General features: G+C 37.0%; 1 protein-coding gene and 1 long non-coding RNA gene across 2 annotated transcripts; both read left to right on the top strand.

Annotated features, from left to right (window-relative positions):
* Positions 1 to 6,417: 6,417 nt before the first annotated feature.
* LOC126379541 (uncharacterized) lies at positions 6,418 to 15,686 on the top strand. The gene is made up of 10 exons (XM_050028338.1): positions 6,418 to 6,503; positions 7,363 to 7,413; positions 8,139 to 8,353; positions 11,525 to 11,615; positions 12,588 to 12,628; positions 13,184 to 13,214; positions 13,711 to 13,787; positions 14,887 to 14,959; positions 15,095 to 15,132; positions 15,440 to 15,686. Exons 3-10 carry the CDS (start codon positions 8,178 to 8,180, stop codon positions 15,684 to 15,686), a joined length of 774 nt encoding a protein of 257 aa, XP_049884295.1. The 5' UTR covers positions 6,418 to 6,503; positions 7,363 to 7,413; positions 8,139 to 8,177.
* Positions 13,745 to 21,137, top strand: LOC126382196 (uncharacterized). Its single transcript, XR_007569040.1, has 5 exons — positions 13,745 to 13,787; positions 14,887 to 14,959; positions 15,095 to 15,132; positions 18,833 to 18,879; positions 20,224 to 21,137. It is a non-coding gene; the product is annotated as an uncharacterized LOC126382196 (long non-coding RNA).
* The last annotated feature ends 400 nt before the right edge of the window (positions 21,138 to 21,537 follow it).

Here is a 21,537-nt window from a genome sequence, read left to right as displayed (position 1 = left end):
TTCAGCGCTGGTTGTTTTGAAATGGTTAAATGGTCGAGTAATGCCCGCGACGTTTTATCCGCCGTTCCTGAATCGCACCGCTTAACAGACCCTGTCGATCTCGATAAGGATGAATCTTTGAAAATATTAGGAATGCAATGGTTTCCCGCGAGTGATTTATTCAAGTTCACGATCACTCCGTCCGATCGAGTTTGTACAAAACGCAATATGTTGTCCACTATCGCCCGCTTATGGGACATTTTAGGTCTTGTAGGACCGGTGATTGTTACCGCGAAAATTCTAATAAAGGAGTTGTGCTCGCTCAAGCTCGACTGGGACGACACTCCACCCGACTACATAGTCCACGCGTGGGATCGTTTCCAACTGGAGTTACCGCTTCTTTCTAATTTTAATTTCCCGCGACATTTAAATGTATTTTCGCATAGTGATGTGGTTATTGTAGGATTTAGCGATGCAAGTGAGAAGGCGTACGGGGCTTCTGTTTATTTACATGTTGACAACAATGGTACTCGCTCCACCACCTTGGTGTGTGCGAAGTCAAAAGTGACCCCAAGTAATCATGTAGTCACCATGCCGCGACTTGAGCTGATGGCAGCGTTACTTCTCGCGAAACTTATCCGATCTGTTGTTGATACCTACTCAACCCGCTGTCATATTAGAAATATTTACGCGTTTTCGGATTCAACCATTGCCTTGCATTGGATTAATTCATCCCCGCACAGATTACAGACCTTTGTCGCGAATAGAGTGTCTAAAATCATCGCTTTGTTACCCGCGAAACACTTTTGTCATATACCGGGAGTGACAAATCCTAGTGATTGTTTATCTCGCGGCTTGTTGCCTTCGCAACTTATAAATCATTCGCTGTGGTTTACGGGCCCTTCTTGGATGTCAATGGACGAGAAGGACTGGCCCATAACACCGTTCAAGCCGGACGCTTCAGTCGACGTTCCTGAGACGAAAGTGATTTCTCTCACATCTACTACCGCGGTAGATGAAACTCCACTGCTGTGTCAACTCGCCGCCCGCTGTTCCTCTTGGACTAAACTTTTAAGAACGACTGTTTATATTTACCGCTTTTTACATGTTTTACCCCGCTCTGACTTTATTTCCGCAACGGATTTAAACTTCGCTGAAAATAAAATTTTATCCGCTTTGCAATCCGCTCATTTTAAAGACGAACTTAAAAACATAACCGCTAGTAAACGCTGTCAAAAGAAAATTCAAAAGCTCAGTCCTTTCATTTCACACGGCCTTATCCGTGTCGGAGGCCGCTTGAAAAACTCGCACCTTTCTTTCGATCAACAACATCCCATTTTATTACCACGGAAAGATCACATAGTTGATCTAATTGTCGATCATTATCATCGCAAGCACTGTCACGCCGGCCCGAACTTGTTGTACAGTTTACTTAGACAGCAGTATTGGATTATCACCGGGCGCCGCACTATTCGTACACGGATAGACAAATGTAACTTTTGTTTCCGCACTCGTCCAAAACCCACGTTTCCTATTATGTCCGATTTACCATCTGTCCGCACTCAGGTGGTTCCGAAGGCTTTCATACATACAGGATGTGACTATGCCGGACCGCTAAGTATTACGCTAAAGCGTGGACGTGGTATACACAGTCAAAAAGCGTACATTTGTCTGTTTGTGTGCATGACCACCCGCGCGATTCATATAGAATTAGCATCCGATCTAAGTACCGCTACTTTTATCGCTGCATTCAAACGTTTTCTTTCCCGCCGTGGTCCCATTTCAGTTTTACATTCGGACAATGGTACCAATTTTGTTGGTGCAAAATCATTTTGTACCGAACTTTTTAACTTTATAACTTCAGATAGTTACCGCCGCGCTTTAGTTTACGAACTTTCCGATTATAAAATCGAATTTAAAAATATTCCACCGAATTCACCGCACTTTGGTTCTTGGGAACCTCTAATTAAAACGGTTAAAACGCACCTGTTTAGGGTGATAGGATCACAAATCCTCACTCTAGAGGAAATGAACACTGTCTTGTGTCAAATAGAAAACATTGTTAACTCGCGCCCACTATGTAGTACATTGTCACAAGATCCAAGTGAACCGCTCGCTATAACTCCCGCGCATTTCTTAACACTAACCCCGCTTAAGTTTTTACCAGCGGCCCCAGTCGACGACAAGCCTTTGCATCTATTAGACAGATATCAGCTGTTAGACAAACTAGTTCAGTCTTTTTGGGACAAGTGGTCCCTAGAATATTTAAACACACTTCAATCGCGACAGAAATGGAATTTTCCTGTTTCCAATATTAAACTTGGTACTGTCGTTCTTGTCATTCAAGACAACAAGGTTCCGCCTTTGCAGTGGGAGTTAGGCATTGTTACCGATGTACATCCTGGTAAAGATAATGTTATCAGGGTTGCTACAATTAAAACTTCTAAGGGTAGTTTCAAACGGCCGATTGTTAGGTTGTGCCCTTTACCCACACAGTAGTTTTAGTTTATTTTTTATTACCGCAGACACTTATGCTGCGTTTAGGATAGTAGTTATAAGTGTTTCTTATTTTATTTTTATTTTATTTTCGCATTCGCGTTTTTTACGCTAATTTTCTTTGAAAGTTCACCCTTTCAAGGCGGGGTGTGTAGTAACGCCCATTATTAGCGTTAGTTATTTTTAACGTTATCGCATTATTTTTTACCTGTGGTATCACTACTGCAGCGCCCTCTGGCGAGCCACTTAACTTTTGGTTGCCAATTTTCAAAATGGCTACAATCCGCGCCTTCTAACTTCTCCGCACCCCGCAATTTTGTTTTTGTTTAAACCGCTGACGTTATTCAACCCCCTTGTGCCACAAACACACCTATTGTACACACAACAACTCAAAAATACATCATAACACTTCAAACATTCGAAAAGTGGTGAGTGATAATTTTAGTTCCCGCGCGACCCCTTGGTAAGTGATTTTACTTTTTGTAAACACTATTTTCAGTATTATATTCCCGCCTAGCCTACGCTCAACGGCCACCAGGGGAAGCTGGTGCCCGGCGTAGCTAGTTATAATGCGTTCGAAAATAGTTTTAATATATTTTTATCTTATTTTTTGAACATAAAAATAATTAAATTTTGTATTTTTTTAATAATAAGTTTAATTTCAATAATTTTCTTTTCAATGTACCATTTCTTTATTTTTTATTTTTTATGTATATTTGTACGCCTGCATGCAGACCGAACATATCACAACATTGTTATTTGAAGTATTTTACCACCTTTTTTTGTATTCTATGTGTTCTGGCAAATAAATTGATTTGATTTGATTTCTTTGGTCTTCCTTACGTGGTGTGAAACACCAGTGAACTCTATACGTTTTTACACAACCTCAATTTCCCTAATGGAAACGTTATAAAATAAACACCCAACTTCCTTTCGGTGCACCTCGTTCATAGTGGCTACGTATAAAGCAACATGAAAATGCATTACTTATAAGTTAAGCTGTGCCCTAGAAATGCCAGTTAGCTACACTTTGTACAGTTAGTAGTACGTACAGCTTCAATTTAACAGTGTTATTATAAAACGAAGACTAAAGCTAAACTAAGTTTCAACAACAAACAATTGAACAAACAATTTATTGTTCTAACCATGGAAGACCAGGTATGCTCAAAAGTGACAACTAACATTTCAAGGTTAGCCCAGCTGACGTCATCCCACCCTGCATTGCCATTTCATAAAAAAATTATTACCCACGACCATTGTTTTTATATTTACTTACTTTGCAAGGAAATTTTGAACATTTAGAAAATGAGTTACTTACAGTTGTAAGTAAGTTTTTATATAGAGGTATGTGACAAATGAAGGTGAAGGTCGCGGGAAGCCGCTGGATGCGGGCAGCGCAGGACCGATCGTCGTGGAGATCCTTGGGGGAGGCCTATGCAGCAGCAGTGGGCGTCGTACGGCTGATGATGATCATGTGACAAGTAATAGTAATTAAATACATTAGTCAGTAATTCACTTAATTTTCCCAAATACAATTTACGTTTGTGTACATTTGGAGATACCAACTTAATGGTAACACAGTGGTAACACATACTTTTTTTTGATTGAGCATACCTGGTTTTCTTATACCATTGTTCTAACAATTTATAACTAAGTTTAAATTAAGTTTCCGCGCCACGAAAGAAGTCGACGGATTTTAATGGAACTAATTGAGAAGTCATAATAATCCTATATAGAAACTGCGACAGTAGCCGCGGGACTTCCTTCGTGACACGGAATAGTATTTTGACCCTAGTTTATCTTTTCTTTTTTTCTTTTCTTTTCTTTTTAGTTTTTCTTCTTTTTTTGTTTGTTTATTTTTTTTCGTAGGAGAACATTTATGAAACAAACTAAAGAGAAGGTGCAGGTCGTGTCGTATCAGGAGGAGGTGAAGGATTGGCGGGAAGAAGAGAGGAATGGCGATTACTCCACCGACAAGAGCGCAGCTCTTAAATAAAGGGAGAGAGAGAGTTTATCTTTTAGTCTTCATTTTATACTAACACTGTACAAGTTTAAATTCATGTTTGGATCACAGATAATAATAATTATAATTTATTCACTTATACGCCTCTTAGATAACATTCAGTGTCTTACGTCTAAACATACCTGGGTCGTTCTTCTTTTTTATCGACAATGATCTGTCCTTCGTTCTGCTTCTGATAAGTTACCTTTTAGAATTTTGTTTTATGTTTGCATTGTCCAAAAATATAGTTATCTTATTATACTCAAAATACAAGCAAAATACTAATCGGTTCCTCAATTAGTCCTTAAAGTAGCTTGATTGTTTTTCACAAAATTCTGTGACAGAGTGGTAAATTGAAATGTTGTCTCCGATGAAAAGGACCACTCTATCACAATATTTTTTGGAATGCGTCTAAAAAGAAAAGTATGTTACCAAGATAAAGAGAACCACTAAATTGTCCTCTACAGACACATCTTTATATGATGTTTTAAAATATTTAATGCCGTTGTAATTTTAAAGATGTTAAATCCGATAAATTGAGAAAATGTCTTTTTATTGTCGATAAAAAAGAAGAACGACCCACCTACATTATGTTCCCAGTTCATTTTATATAACAACTTTATTTATCTATTAAATATAATAAAGTATTGATATCACATGCGTTCCAGTATTTGTGGTACACCAATACAGTGGTTGTATATACTATTACACCTCTGCCTACCTCTTCGGGGATACAAACGTGATGCTGCGTTATATTGTGTTATTTATTTATAATACAGTCTTTAAATCCACATTTAGTAAATGGAACAATAATGCCTTGTTTCGGCATAGACCTATTGTGACCCGTTTTCTTCGACAGTCGAAGATCACAATCGCACATTATTCGGCTAGAAGTTAGGTTAAACAGTTCACAAAATAAATAATTTTAAAATTCAATTTCAATTTTAAAATCAAAAATTCAATTTCACAGTTCTGACTTTACGATTTCAAATAATTACAGTTCTATTTATTGGTGCCAAGAATTTTGTCCTATTGATATATTCGTAGGATGAAATGGATACTTTAAAATATTTTGTTACTGTAATTGTAAGTACTTACCCATTTTTAATTTTATAATTTTATGTAAGTAATTTTATTTTTTGACACTTCTCTGTCAATAAAGACCTGTTCTTCTCTACCTCTGTAAACTAATGATTTAGAACCTCCATGACACGATTAATTGAAGGGAAGAGAGGAAGGGGTAGACCTAGGATAACATTTATGAAACAAATAAAAGAGAAGGTGCAGGTCGTGTCGTATCGGGAGGTGAAGGTTTTGGCGGGAAGAAGAGAGGAATGGCGGTTATTCCACCGACAAGAGCGCAGCTCTTAAATAGAGAGAGAGAGATGACACGATTTAAGTTCTGGATTCGGTCCAGAAAATCAAAGATGGTTTATTAAAAACAAAACACACAATATCCGGTTCTTACTGCGTTAAATAAGAAATATAAACTAATGAATGATTGAGACTTTCTAATAATTATGATGTTATTGTCTTGTGAAGGAGTCCTTTTATACCAGATAAACCATTTATATTCTTCGCAATGATAAATACGATATATATGTAAGAGCATAATAATAACCTATAATACATTAACTCACGCTCGCAATCCCTAATGGGCTGAGCAGAGCCACAAGCAATACCTAACTACAATACGTAAATTACGCCTTTATTTCTGATGATTAAGGACGTTACTTGTGCATGCATTGGAATAGTTGTTACATACATAAACATCATCATCATCATCATCATCACCAGCCCATTAACGTCCCCACTGCTGGGGCACGGGCCTTCCCTATGGATGGATAGGGAGATACATAAACATAAACAGGGCACTGGCCTCCCTTCAATCAACCGGAGGGGTATGGAGCATACTCCAAAACGCTGCGCCACCTCCAGTTCTTACATAAAATAAGTTTTTTTTAATTTGCAGCTTGTGTTGCGCGCGCATGGAGCTTCTATTCAAGAACAACTTGATCACATAGCGGTAATATTTTATGTACTTATAACTAACTTTCCGCTCGCGGTTTTGTCCGGGGTGACTCCGTTTACTTGGCACACACAAGAGGCGTTTTTTTGTGAACATCAGGACCGCCTATTTTTTATGTAGATATGTGACACTGCATAGGCGGTCCTGACGTTCAAGTGTTTTTTGTGATTCTTCTTTACCCGTGTGGGTTGTAAGGCAGATTACCAACCTCATCGACCCTGGTGTCAGAGTTACTATAAAGCTGCCAAAGGCCCCTGACATGACTAATGTAACGGCTACTTACTTACATCAGTAAGTAGTAACCGGAACCAACGGCTTGACGTGTCTACCGAAGCACGGATTATCTTACGTTCGGACAATCAAATGTTGTCCAAACTAGGGATCACAAAGTAATTTTTGTGATATTTTCTCACCGGGATTCGAACCCGGGACCTCCAGATCCAGAGCCTAACATTCAACCAATGGACCACGGAGGCCGTTGTGATGTTCGAGTTGCAAACGTTTACATAGAATTTATGTAAATGTGAACCGCTGTACCTTTGTATGCAACAAGCTTAAATATATATTCATGCAAATTAGCTACTTTCAGTTGTGTCAGTTAAATAAGTAACGTAAGTGTAGGTAGTAGCTACTCTTAAATGTTAAGCCAGTGCTAACGAGCTAAATACCAAACACGTCAAAACTTTTCAAACGTTTTGTTGTTTTTAGTTGGGTCAAACAAACTCATTTACATAAATGACCTAACATATTGCCACTTTTTACATACATACATACATAAACTCACGCCTATTTCCCACCGGGGTAAGCAGAATATATAAAATTATATGAAACATGAAATTATTTATATTTATGACAGAAACGACAAAAAGAGAGTCTCGGAATTGCCGATGAAGCCTTGGGACCAACTGTAAGTAACATAATCATAATTATAAATTAAATACAGTAATATAAAAAATGCCATTGCTGCCAACTTTACACTGCTACCAAACATTTCAAACATCAATTATTGTTCTGGACTAGGTACAATTATGGTTACCAGATTTTAAACAATGTTACTGTCCACTAATGTCCGATCGCAGCGACATTTTTTATTTGACGTGACTCTTTGCATATTTGCCGCAAATGGCATTAACTACTTGGCCGGACTAATGGGGATGAGGGCCACCCGATCACTGCGTCATTTGCCGTGTATTTCAGATAAATAGACTTTAGACGTTTATTTTCTTAGACTGCTTTGCATAAGTTTATTAAATCTTGAACCCAGCCTGTCATTCCAGAAAGAAGCGGCCAATCAGCAATAACAAATACTTTAGCACACCGAAACCAATCCCGCCGGCATGGTCAAGGATTTATCTCATTCAATGCATATCCCTGTCAGCCCACTAGGGTCGTCTAATTCTTTGAAATATTAATTATAATATTTCAAAGATTATTGATACCTGAACTCAGGGTATGGGTATGAGTTCAGGTTCTCACCCAACGGGGCACAATCAAGCCTGTCGTCTCAAATTTTGTACCGAGTGAGAGCCGTCAGCGTCATTTGTCCGGCCAAGTAGTCAATGCCGCCAGAAGCAAACCTTAAATATATCACATAAATGTATGGGGCCATTTGAAAGGTGTTCTCATTTCCAGAGGCGAAAATACTTCGAATACGACCCTCATGATGTCGGCATGATCATCGGCGCGCCATCTTTGCCCATGCACTTACCAGCAGCCGAGCCTATCCTCCCTGGTCACACTCTCATCAGACCAGCCCTTGGTATGCTGAAGTCCTCAGTCAAGTTTCCACATAGAGAGATGGATAACGGAGCCGGTGTCTACGGGAATATTAATAATTTGGGTATTAGGTGAGTATTACGACGAACACAGCTTACGTTGGTCTAACAAAAAGCTCGGTGAGGTGTACTTAGTTCATCTTGAGGTGGATGTAGGTACTTCTATGTACTATTAAACAGAACGACCAGTTCAGTACAATAAGCGATTATAATTATTTCAATAAATATAACATTTTACGTACGAATTACGTTAGCGACAACCGGAGGTTCCAAAAAAAAACCAAAAACTATTTTTACTTATTTTAATTAGATAAAAGAATTACATTAAAGATATTAAATTAAAAGGCGACTCGCTCGAAGTATGAAGACGAAGTGCGGCTCGAGGGGAAGCTCGGTGGCACGGCGACAGTTCCACGTGCCGTGCTGCGTCGGCGGTTTACTTAATATGTCGAAATCGATGTCGATGCATCCGTTGCATGAAGTGTGGTATTAGGTCAGCGCTTATGTAGGGGTAGCTATATGTAACACCTCCCTCCTGAAGAACAGCGACTATTTTCCAATGTTTAATGAAAATGTTGCTGGGACTTTTCCTTTGGATAGGGACTTCTGGAACACATTTGACTGATTAGGGTGGTCATAGGTGTGTACTTCTGATGTAGGGTTCTCAGTTTCTTGAGCTTCCTTGCAGTAGCATAGGTTGGTTCTTTGACATAATACGATGATAATGAGTGCACTTGCACTGATTAGTGCGATGTAGAAAGGTATGGTTGTATGATATAGCATGTTAGGCTGAAGTTTCTCTAGTTCTATGGGTGTTTCTAGCGTGACTTTATCTCTGATGCTGTGTAATCCTTGCAGATCAATGGAGTTGAGGTTAAGCTGAGGAGATTTTGCGACTTGTTTTTCGGCATCGTATTGAATTTTCATCAGTTTTAGGGGTTGTCCTTTTATTCTGTCGTTTTCGTTATTAATGGTGAATTCAGAGGTTTTCAAGTAGCAGTTCACTGGAATGGTAGTTAGGTAGCTTCCATTTATCGAGGTAGAGTCTTCAATTCCACAGTTGAGATGTATTCTAGTTGGTTTTGGAAACGAGATGATGTAGTGTTGGTCATCAAGTTTCTGCATCGCTGGTTTCATAAGGGTGACTTTTGTAAATTCGCAGGATTCTTTCAGGACATGATGAGTGAGGAGTTCTTGAATACAGTCAGTCTTTTTCCTTATCTGATGATTGAGAATTTTGTCACAGAGATACCATTTGTTTAACTTTGGGCATTCTGCCTCTATATATACAAATGAATTATCATTAGTTGCTATGTAAGGATGTGAAGGAATAAGGACTTGTTGGTACTTATTGGGGACGGTTGCCAATTTGAAAAGATCGTACATATCTATTGAAATAATAGGGAATTTGAATATTATAACTATAGAATTTTCAAAGTAATAGTAACCAGGTTTTATTACATCATAGTATTCCCTAAATTGTAAATTTAAAATGTGTGTGTGTGTGTGTGTGTGTTTTATCATATATTTTAACTAACTTATCTAACATACCTTTTAGAACATTTATACTAATCATAGAATGATGGGTGCTTGATGCACGAATAAAAGCTAACGTATTTTCTAATTTAATTAATTCTTCCGAAATGTCGTCAACATTTTCAGTAGTTATGACCAAAAGTTGCGCTAATTGTGCGTGCTTTATTAAACTACTATCGCTAAATGCCTTATTTTTTAAAATTATTTCTAATGTAGTGTTAATTTTTAACTGGTTCTCAACCAACTTTTCAAATACATTATTGTGCTGGGAGAGCCATTCCTTACTTAGACTAATATGTCTATTTAACTCGGACACTACCTTATTCTGGTTATTTTGTAGAATTTTAAGAGCATTATTATATCTATCGGCATCCTGATAATCTAAATTACCGGTCAAACTTTTTATTACCGAGCCTAGGCCATTGAATAGACCTCTCCTATTACGGTTAGGCTCAAATGACGCGAGTTGTTCTAATACATTATTTAATTTGCTATTGAGGTGTTTTATTTGAATCTCATATAGCGAGTAGCTGTCATTTGATAGTCGTGATTCATAAGTCTGTAGTTCATTTTGTAAGTTACTTATTTTTTCTTTTATGTCATTTAGTCGAACGTATTGTAAGAATGTATGATAGTGCGTAATAAGTCTGGTAGGTCCTAGTTTGTATGGTAGTAGTCCCGGTCCGTCAGCTAAACTCTCAAGTCTTATTTCTTGAGTCTGGGTCCTTGTCAGGCGGAAGTACAGGAACAATGGAATCATAATATGTTTCATCTCTGGTTTTTCTCTGGAATCGAAGTCTGGATTCACCTCTGGCTGCAGCTGGTCCGTAGATTCAGGATACTCGAAGATAGCGACTTAAAAGCCACTCGGGCGGCTGTTGCGCTTTTCGTTTCGGAAATCTTCCACGTAGAACGCGAACGGACACCCGCAAGTATCCTACCGACTGCGCCAATTACGTTAGCGACAACCGGAGGTTCCAAAAAAAACCAAAAACTATTTTACTTATTTTAATTAGATAAAAGAATTACATTAAAGATATTAAATTAAAAGGCGACTCGCTCGAAGTATGAAGACGAAGTGCGGCTCGAGGGGAAGCTCGGTGGCACGGCGACAGTTCCACGTGCCGTGCTGCGTCGGCGGTTTACTTAATATGTCGAAATCGATGTCGATGCATCCGTTGCATGAAGTGTGGTATTAGGTCAGCGCTTATGTAGGGGTAGCTATATGTAACATACGTAAGATATTGTTGTGACGTTTATGAACATAGTGTGATGTGTCATTCGATATTCGGTCGATCAATTATTTTCTATCTAACAGTACGAAATTATATTTTGTGGAACATAATGAATCCAAATTCGAAATTGATAATTATTAGGTACAATTTAGTATTGGCATTCAACATTTTATTCTGAAAGCAGTTATTGATATTATTGGTATTATTTCTTTAGTTAAGTATAATATATTATTTATTATTATTTTTTTTTGTTATGTTGGTATCATTATATGTTTATTGCACCAGCCCGTGCTCCAATGAATAATCTTCTTTCACCCTAAGGTTGCCTGACAGAAATTGCTGTTTAGCAGTAAGGCCGCCTATTGTGCTTATGTTTTATTCGTATGTTTATGTCCTTTGTTTTGTTGTTGTGCAATCAAGTAATATTGATTGATTGATTGATTCTGATATAACTTCCATTATTTTTTTCCAGGTACGATGGAAGGAATGAACGAGTAAAATATACAGATTTTCGAAGAAGTGGCGGTGGGGGATCTCGAAGGTCGTTAGCAGATTATATTTTGGTTAGTTTTGATTTTACTACGCTAACGTTTGCCTTTTTGAGGCGGCAGGTTCGATTCCAGCACAAGCCTAAACCAATGATTGTAGAATTTATTTTCGAATTCATGTTTGGATCATAAGTGATTATCACGTGGTCTTCTGTGAAGGAAAAAAATTGTGAGGAAACACACATTCCCGAGAAATACTTTTGCGGAGATATGTGAACTAACCTGTATTGGGCTCGTTTTGCCTTCGCGGATTGGAAGGTCAGACAGGCGGTCGTTTCTATAGAAAACCGGACCTGTCAAATCTTCAGGTTAGGTAAGCGGACCCTGTGAAAAACATGATAATGCTAGGGAGATATGTAATTGTGATTTTATTAGCCAATTTCCCTATTTAAAAATATATGACATAATTGGTGCATTGAATGTGGGATCAGCTATTATAATTCCGGCCGAGTAATGAATGCCATTAGCGGAAAATCAACAATAAGTCACGTCAAAAAAAAATCTATTAAGGATATTTTATAAATAACCCCCTTTGCCGGTTTTTAGCTTTTCTTTGTACGTGTTCTGGGTTTGTGTGTGCAATAAAGTGATTTTTCATTAATTTATTGATAAAAAAAATGGTAAGAATATTTCTAACTTATGGTCGTCATCATCATCGATTTATTTATTAATTATTTTTAGGAATGAATTGTTATTATTTGTAATGTTCTTTCCATATTTCGGGACTATCGATAGAGTCCCGGATCTTTGGAGGGCGTGCTTGAGGCCGAAGCCTACACCTCGATGCCTTTAAAACATTTGAATCTAAAGGTGATGGTAAATCAACCGGCGATTATCCCAAAGACAATAAAGAGTGTACCCAAAGACAATCCCTGGCTCATGTACGGGAACAAAGGGAATCGGGCTGGGGGTTAGTGGACCGGGCTACTGGGGCTATGGGGAACTATAGCACCTTAGTGATATCCTATGTTTTTTTTTTAATTACAGGTATCTCCTTCAAAACCGTCACGTGAAAGTTCTAGACCAGGGTAAGATGAACCAATAGGGTAGTTTCCAACTACACAAATCAGTTACTTTTTACTAAACGTAAAACACGAAATTACTTTGGAATTTGTATGAAATAGCACAGTGAAAAACGTGATAAATTATCGAACTTATTATGACGTTTTCTCTATAAAAAATCATAAGAGTTAAATAGCGAAAAGAAAATAGTTTTCTGTCTTTATTTAGAAATTAGAATTCCATAATTTATCTTTGAGCTAGGCAACTACCCAATTATTTTTAATCTGTTAGTTTGAATCATAGAGCAATACGGACCACCGCGGAGTCTAATATGTAATATGCGCTTATCCGTACTTATACTTATTACGTATTAGATAATCAAACCCTTTATTTCCGCACTTAAGTACGTTAAAAATTGCTTAACACTTTCAAGGACAGAACGTCTAATGACGTTCCGATTCCAAGGTGTCATCGATGATGAACCATCAATGACCCAAACGTCTCTGCCCGTGAAAGGGTTAAATACGATTATTCGTTCATTGTCTCTTAAATTATATTGGTAAATTATGTTTTTTTTACAGATTTACCTTAGCGAATTTGGCTCTCGATATGGTAAGAGGCATTTTGTAATTATACTTTAATAATTATAAAATCACCATAATATACGTCAATATCCATAAGTAGATAAGAAACCCACATTCCTGAGAAATGCATTTTCGAAGGTTAGTGACCTAAGCTGTATTGGGCTGGTTTTCCTTTCGCTTCGCTTCGATTGGAAGGTCAGACAGGCAGTCGCTTCTGTAAAAACCGGACCTGTCAAAATCTTCAGATTAGGTAAGCGGACCCCGTGATGAATATGAATGAAAGTATTTTATTGCCAGTAATAGATTATTTTTTCTTACATGTACTTCGATAATGATTATCATACACTTATGATAATCATTATGTAAGTACATGTAAGAAAAAATAATCTATTACTGGCAATAAAATACTTTCATTCATATTCTTATCTACTTATGTATCATCCTTTAGCATTATTCCGTTTTTCACGGGGTCCGCGATACTAGTGAGTATTAATGAGTAATTGTGATTGTAATTTGGTTTTCAGAATAGAAAAAAAGATGCTGAATTAAGGGTTCTGAATTTATTAAAAAAGATACAAAAACCAGTAAAGAATGATGTTCAGTAAGTATCTAAGCCATCTAGCTAAGGCTGCCAAGGCTGCCAGTCTGTTGAAGCGGAGCCAGCTTGCGGAGCGGTGAAGCGGATAAATATTATAGGATTGCATAAAAACTCCGCTTAGCTGCAGTGGACAGAGATTGGTTAATCCTATTTTTAGCGGCGAGGGTGTGCTGCCGCCAAAGGATGTTTTTTTCGGGGTACCGAACAGAGCATAGTACCCCGCTAGCCACAAGTTGGTAGTGTGACTAGGGATCGACGATCCTACGGTGTTATGTTGAAAGTTGTATATATGCGTCTTGCTGTGAAAACTTCGATATCGCGTTTCACGACTGCTTGAAAACTGCATTATTGAATGTGGCGCCATCTGTTGCATGTGAGCGGAACTAGGTGGCCAACTAGTTGGGTCCGCTACACTATTGGTTAATATTTATCCGTTTCACCGCTCCGCAAGCTCGCTCCGCTTCACTGGACAGGCAGCCTAAAAGCCACTCAAGTAGTTTCCTGATTCACACTTGAAAAATATAATTTTAGCACCACTAATCTGCATTTGTTTAAAGAAAAAATCTCAAAAACTGATTCCGAGTGTCTTTATTTTAATAGTTATATTTTCATTTTATTGCCTATAATGTTGGTCTAAATAACTTTGTGAACAACCTCTGCTATCTAGTAGTTAGAGCGTTAGGCTCACGATCTGGAGGTCCGGGTTCGATTCCCGATGCAGACATTGTCGAAATCACTTTGTGAGACTGTCCTTTGTTTGGTAAGGACTTTGCAGATTTGAATCACATGGTTGTCAAAATAAGAAGATTCCGTGCTTCGCAGCGCACATTAAGCAGTTGGTCCCAGCTATTAGCCTTGTATGTTTATACAAACACGTCCATCAACCCGCAGTGGAGCAGCGTGGTGGAGTATGCACCTTACCCCCTCCGGTTGATTAAGGGGAGGCCAGTGCCCAGCAGTGGGGCGTATATAGACTATTTATGCATGTTATGTTATGAAAAACGAATACTTAGTTCATCATGCTATGTAATACTTAGTTTATGACTACCCCCATTGGGAAAAAAATGTGAGTTTAATAAGATTGTTATTTGATTATTTTCAGATTAATAATGTATATAGCAGATCCGCAGAACTCTCCACTGTACTTAAAAGACTTATATCAAACGGAAGACAATGTAACTATTAATCATTTATACATTAAAACCTTTTTTTCGACTTTTAAATTTCGTATTTGGTTAATCCAAATTGGTTCTTATTTTTAAATTTTATGTGTTCTGTTTGTTATCATAAGTTTCGTTTTTTTTTTTCAGGAAATAGACAAAGAACAATACCAATCCGAAGAAATTATGTGAGTACCTATATAATAGTATAGTTGTTCAAAATGTATGCGGGTATTATTCTCACTAAAACACATTGAAACCGGGTTTTTACCTTTCTTTTTAACGGAGTATACCCGATTTAGCGCGGTAAGCACCCGATATTATCTGTTTTAGTGATAATATTATAATTAATGAGAATGTATGAGTGTAAATATTTGTGTATCTCAAACAATTAATTAGTTTGACGTAAATAATTGACTAGGTACACTAATTCTCATAATAACACGCCCAAATACTTTATAATAAATTAATATCTTAATTAAAATTTCCTTTCAGACCACAAATTCAAGATGTAAGTTTTATTTTAAGAAACAAAAGAAGTTTCTACACCAAAGCCATGAAGTTTTTTAGAGAGATAGGTGACGAAGGCGTTCCAATAGTGAAAAAAACTATAAATTTCCTTAAAGATAATGGTCGAGCAGCGAAACAAGCTATAGACAACGCATATTCGAAAGTTAAAAAATTTGTCCATGAAACGTACGCCCAAGCTAAGGACATGCGGTTTACTCAACGAAAACCGTAAGATATCAATAGTCATTGAGCGGTACCACTTGGATACGTTGTGTCGCCGCATCATACCTGCTACCCGTTCGATCACCTTGACATTTCTAGAAGAGTGACGTCTTACACCCGTATTGAGGATGTTTCCACTCGGATTCCACAACCGTTCTCCTACGACCGATTCGTCATTGGATTATTCGTCGACAGAACCACTCGACTCTTCCTCCATTCGACTCGGCGTCAAATGAGCATTTTGGTATTTTAACACTTTCAAGGACAGAACGTCTAATGACATTCCGATTCCAAGGTGTCATACTATCTATTATGAACCGGGATCGTAATAGGATCCTAACACCCTTAAGTTACATTTACGTCCTCGACATGAGGACTTATTTATTTACTGGAGTCGAGTATTATCTTATAGTATTATATTGGTGCTAATTCCTGTAAATACCATCTAATTTTATTTTAGGTTATATCTGTCATTTTCTTATCCGCCGAAAAGGAAAGGGACGGGTAATCGACAAGCATAAAATTTATGGAACACACGTCAATTTTAAGCACAAATCTAAAACAACCGTCTAAAAATTCGCCCGGGTTATTCATTTATTTACTCATTCTTCCTAAAATTAAGAGCTGTCAATCATCCGTCCCTTTCCTTTTCGGCGGATAAGAAAATGACAGGTATAACTTAAAGTAAAATTAAGAGATGTCTGCAGGAATCGGGGCCATTATATATCATTATTAACATTAGGTAATACGAAAATAACGACATCATGCCATACTAGAGAAAACTCGAGTTAAGGTTGAGGCGACGACTCATTGTCAATTTAAGAGCCACGCTCTTGTCGGTGTGTCGGAGGCGACGGCTAAGAATACCTATTTTGAGCTGAGTTCGAGGAATGCCTTGAGGTTGCCTCAACTGAGGACTGGTTGAGGAAGATTGGAGTTAACATCTTAGAATATGTGAGTTAGACTCGTATACACAGCAGCGCGCGCTTATCGATAAAGAGTTCATAACTACAAAACTGGTATCCCGGGGCGTCGCGCGGAGATAAGGGTAAGAGACCCGTTTCCTCGAAGTGTCAAGTTGGCTCGAACGGGTAATATCTGCATAGTCAAACCGGCAACTTATACAGGGTGCTAGTGACAGCGTAACGAAAACTTTGAGGGATGGTTCAGACCATGCTTCTGAGTAGATAGCAAGTACAATTTTCCGTCGCAAAAGAATGGAACGGAAAATAAATAAAAAAAACACAAAAAGAAATCGTGAATTTTCTTACAGGTCTGAATCATGGTCTGAATCATCCCCCTCAGTATTTGTTACGATGTCACTAACACCTTATCTACTTCTATGGCTACTTATATGTACTTGTACAAGGTGTAAGTGACATGTTAAACAAATACCGAAGGGGATGATTGTGCTTATTATTTTGAGTTAATATCAAGTGGAATTATCCATCGCAAAAGTATAGAATTGAAAATAATTTAAAAAATCAAACAATCATGAATTTTGCGACGGGAAATTCCACTAGATAACAAATAGAATCATGGTCTGAATCATCCCCCTTAGTATTTGTTACGATATCACTAACACCCGGTATACGGTGTATTTTTGTATGAGATTGACATGTCATAGTAACATGTCATGGTAACATGTCAGACTCATATATTTTTATCCCTGTCGCTGTCAATTGTCATAATCGTTTGCAACTTGACCTAAAGTCCCAGAACGTACACCGCTGATCACACAAAAGCCATTAATCAAGAATTGAATTGAATTGGCATACACGAGGGATATTCATGTTAGATCGCACTTTGTCACAATTAGGTGTGTTGCGTCATGGCATTTTGCCTTTTAGTTGCATTTGAAATTCACTTAGTGCATAAAGATATTATTATAATTATATACTTTAGTCTTAGGTCACCATTTTTAACTGGGATTATTTAGTCGCTATAAGGGATTTATTGGGTACTCGATGGGTTTAACTTCATAATATTTCCGAAAGAATTGCTTAAATATAATTTTAAATAATAACAATTTATTTATATTACTAACTTGAATATATCATTATATTGAGATGACATAATGAAATCAGTATCTGACATATTCTAATGCTTATACAATGTACTTAGTAATATTTTAATCGTATTAATTTAATGTAATATTATAGGTACCTTCTTCGAATTCCCATGTTAGAAATCCAAAGAAATGGTCACTAAACCCTAAATTTCTCTCTATAACTTTACTTCTCTCTTTTTCTTTATTTTAATGGAAAGGAATGAATAATTGTAATATCTAAATTTTTTTCTATAATTTATATAATGTAATCAAATAATTTATATTAATTTAAATCAGATATCCAATAAACTATTTAATTATTATTATTATTGCGTATGGCAGACAAATATCCTGCTTGGATCAAATATCCAGCTTAAGCTCCCTTAACCAAGTCTGTGAATGTGGTCACCCAGACCAAACCATATCTCACATAGTGAACGAGTGCCCTCTGCACCGGTTCCCAGGTGGTATAGCCGAGCTGCATTGTGTGACGGATGCAGCAGAGACTTGGTTAAGGGAGCTTAACTATTTAATGAATTAATCTTAAACGATTCGTGATTTTTACGCACTTGACGAGCATACAGGTAGGTACGCAATAAGTCATATTCGTAGATTGCTGCATGCGTTACTGAATTACGCATTGCGCGACGCGCTACGTTATCTATTTATATCGCGAGTTTTAACAAACAGACATATTACGAAGCCTGAGTACGAAGACAGTTTAATTTATTTATTTAATTCAGGCAACTAAGGCCCATACAATAATACACACAATATTATAATTAAAATATTAAACTACTTAGGGAATTTATTATTCGTCGTAATGTTGCATCTATTGTTTAACATAAACCAAAAATAGAAAGCAGAGCAACAAACTTACAAATGTATGAAAACGAACTGTCAGAACTGTTTACACAGTAACGTGTTGATAGGTAACAAAAAAGACCATTTCTATCAAATTTTATATACCATTTTATGCATTAACTTGTTTTGTTTCATTGTCAATAGGATATAAGCAACCTACACTGGTCTACTTGTTGTCCTTATATATAATGTAATTAATTATATTATGATTTCAATGATAGTTTATTTATTATCTTTTGCAGAAAAAGAAGGATACGGCTGCGGATTCGAAAGCTTATCTAATTAAAATGTAAGTACCATTTAGCTGACTTTTCTCTGCTAGACTCAAGCTCTCCTCAAGCCTCAAACACTAAACGCTTTTATTACAATAGGTACAAGATAGATATTACCAGGTTTAAAATGCAGTTCGCGCCAAGAAAGAAGTCGACGTATTTAATGAAAATAATTTAGAAGTCATTTTTTTACCAATAAATTACAGATTTATGACTTTAGGCAAACTTAAAGAAGAGCTGTAAACGCAGAATAATTCTATGCAGGATTTGTCACACTAGCGCCGGGTCACGGACTATATTTTAAACCTGGTATTATTTTTGGCCTTCGATTTGTCTTCTTCTTCTATAGTGCGAGTTGTAAGGCGGATTACCAACCTCATCAACCCTCATCAACCCGGCTATTATTGAGCCGCTAAAGGCAGTGACTGATAAAATGACTACGTACTTACATCAGTAAATAGTAACCGGGACCAACGGCTTAACATGCCTTCCTAAGCACGGATCATCTTACTTTTGGACAATCAGGTGATCAGCTTGCAATGTCCTAACCAAGCTCGAAATCACAAAGTGATTTCGTTTTGTAATAAAGCAGTATGTGTTTTTGTTATAAAGCTGATGTTTGAATGTATTGTGAGCAAGATTTCATCATGACTTGACCAGTGATCCAGTCACTGAACTGGAATGCTACTGGGATAATGTAAACTAACACTGTGCCCATTCTAGTGCATTCCAGTGATTTTTCATTTTATTCTAGTAAAGTCCCAGATCACTAGACTAGAGTAATGTGAACCAGGCATTAGAGCTTAAAATTGCTCCTGGTTTTATAGTTTTGCCAGGCCATAGGATGTCTCCCTAATTCTGACCAGTTTCCGAAGGTCTGGAAGTTTTCCCGGGACCTAGAGACCGATCCGACTAATTTGACCTTACAAACACACTAGTCGCCCCTACGATTGTTGAAAATTCCCCTCGGTTTCTCTAGTATTCCATCATCAGACCCTGACTTCCTTATCATGGGACCACCTTGGAAATATCTCCATTCGAACAAAATAAACGACGAAGATATCCCCGAACAAACATAAAAAATATATATACGGTCAAATTGAGAACCTCCTCCTTTTTTGAAGTCGGTAAAATAGCTGATTTCACAGACGTGTAAAAGTGATAACATAATATCGGGATAATAGAGACTACGGAATTCCATTTTCTTCGATCCTGATATCTCCTGATCTGTTTCTTCCTCGACATTCATCAGTGCCCCGATTGCCGATTCGTCGTTACTTACCCCTGTGAAAAATAGGCGTGTATAATAACATAACACACACCCATCATAACGATGACAATAATTTGTTATTTACTTTCAGATTCCCCAACAAAATCGTAAGTTCTGGTATAAGAAAAAAAAGATTAAAAGACGCAATTCCTTTAAGTACTATGGGAAAAGAGGCAGATCGAGCTTGGCGTGAAACAGTTGATATATTTAAAGGTGTATTCAACGTCTTTTACGGAGAATTTAGAGATTGTGTCAATGATAGTTTAAGAGAATTCAGAAAATATGCCTAACAACCACTAGCAATTAAATTAGCTTTAAGACCATTCGAAGAGGGAATTTCCAGGCTAAGTTCCTCGAACACAATAGAGATGTCACTGTACGGATTCTTCTTCGTTTAACCTCATCACTATCTTTTGACTGTGTTTTTGGTACACACAGGCACAATTACATCTTTCATCTATTATTATTTTGATCAAAATAATAAAACAACATAATTCTATTCATAATGTGATCCAAATATCAACCAACAATATTTTTATACGTGCTTTTTATTACATTTTATTTTGGAATAATTATGTACCAGAGTAATAAGAAAAAATTATCATGTTAAAGCTGTACTACGCCAGATATATTGTTTTCGGTGAACGTAGCCTGGAAAGCCCTTATGACGCTCCCCAATGTCGTATCGAGATGAAATCAAAAATGAATATCCGAACAAAAATATTGAAGTAGTTTCATAGTCAAATTATTATGTGTATATCACTTCGTACAATATTTTTTTATAAATATTTCTATTTCCATTTCTTATACACACATATTTATATTATATTTGCATTTTGAATTAAGTATCATATTGAAAAATCTTGTCGTTTCTACAGTTAAAGGTACATTGTCCGACCAGGTATAGAACGCTGCCTACTGCTTTAATCACATAAAAAATAAATCCATGGTAACATCGTTTTAACGAATACATTTAAAAAAGAGTACAAACATGAGCAATATAATGTACCCAAAAAGAATAAGAATAAGAATAATTTATTTGCCAGAAAACAGTATTTACCACTTTAGGACTCTGTCGCACTGACAATTCGTCAAAAAAGTTAATGTGACATGGTACCAAAGTACATATTAATGCTCGTGACCGTACATGTTTCAAATAATTCTGCGAATGTCAATGAATGCTATAATTTTCTTCTTTAGGTAGGTGTTTTTTTATTTAAATACGACAGATAAATTCCGTACTTTACGCCATCTTTATTTTTTGACATAACATAGAGTGAACAAAATATTTAAGTCAAACACCTAACGTACTTCGCCAATGCACAGTTTACTTAAATGTCAGGGGATAAAGTTATATATCTAAGTAGTATTTTTGTGTCGTATACTTTTCTAGGTCGATGACCGA

Source organism: Pectinophora gossypiella, chromosome 3 (assembly GCF_024362695.1).
Source record: "Pectinophora gossypiella chromosome 3, ilPecGoss1.1, whole genome shotgun sequence".
NCBI lineage: Eukaryota > Metazoa > Arthropoda > Insecta > Lepidoptera > Gelechiidae > Pectinophora > Pectinophora gossypiella.
This window is presented reverse-complemented; position numbering and strand designations above follow the sequence as displayed.

What these genes read in the sequence shown, in the direction of transcription:
- LOC126379541 (XM_050028338.1), top strand. Translation starts at nt 8,178, where the DNA reads ATGATCATCGGCGCGCCATCTTTGCCCATGCACTTACCAGCAGCCGAG. An exon ending in ATTAATAATTTGGGTATTAG is followed by an intron (nt 8,354 to 11,524) that starts GTGAGTATTACG and finishes ATTTTTTTCCAG; the next exon opens with GTACGATGGAAGGAATGAAC. An exon ending in CGAATTTGGCTCTCGATATG is followed by an intron (nt 13,215 to 13,710) that starts GTAAGAGGCATT and finishes TTTGGTTTTCAG; the next exon opens with AATAGAAAAAAAGATGCTGA.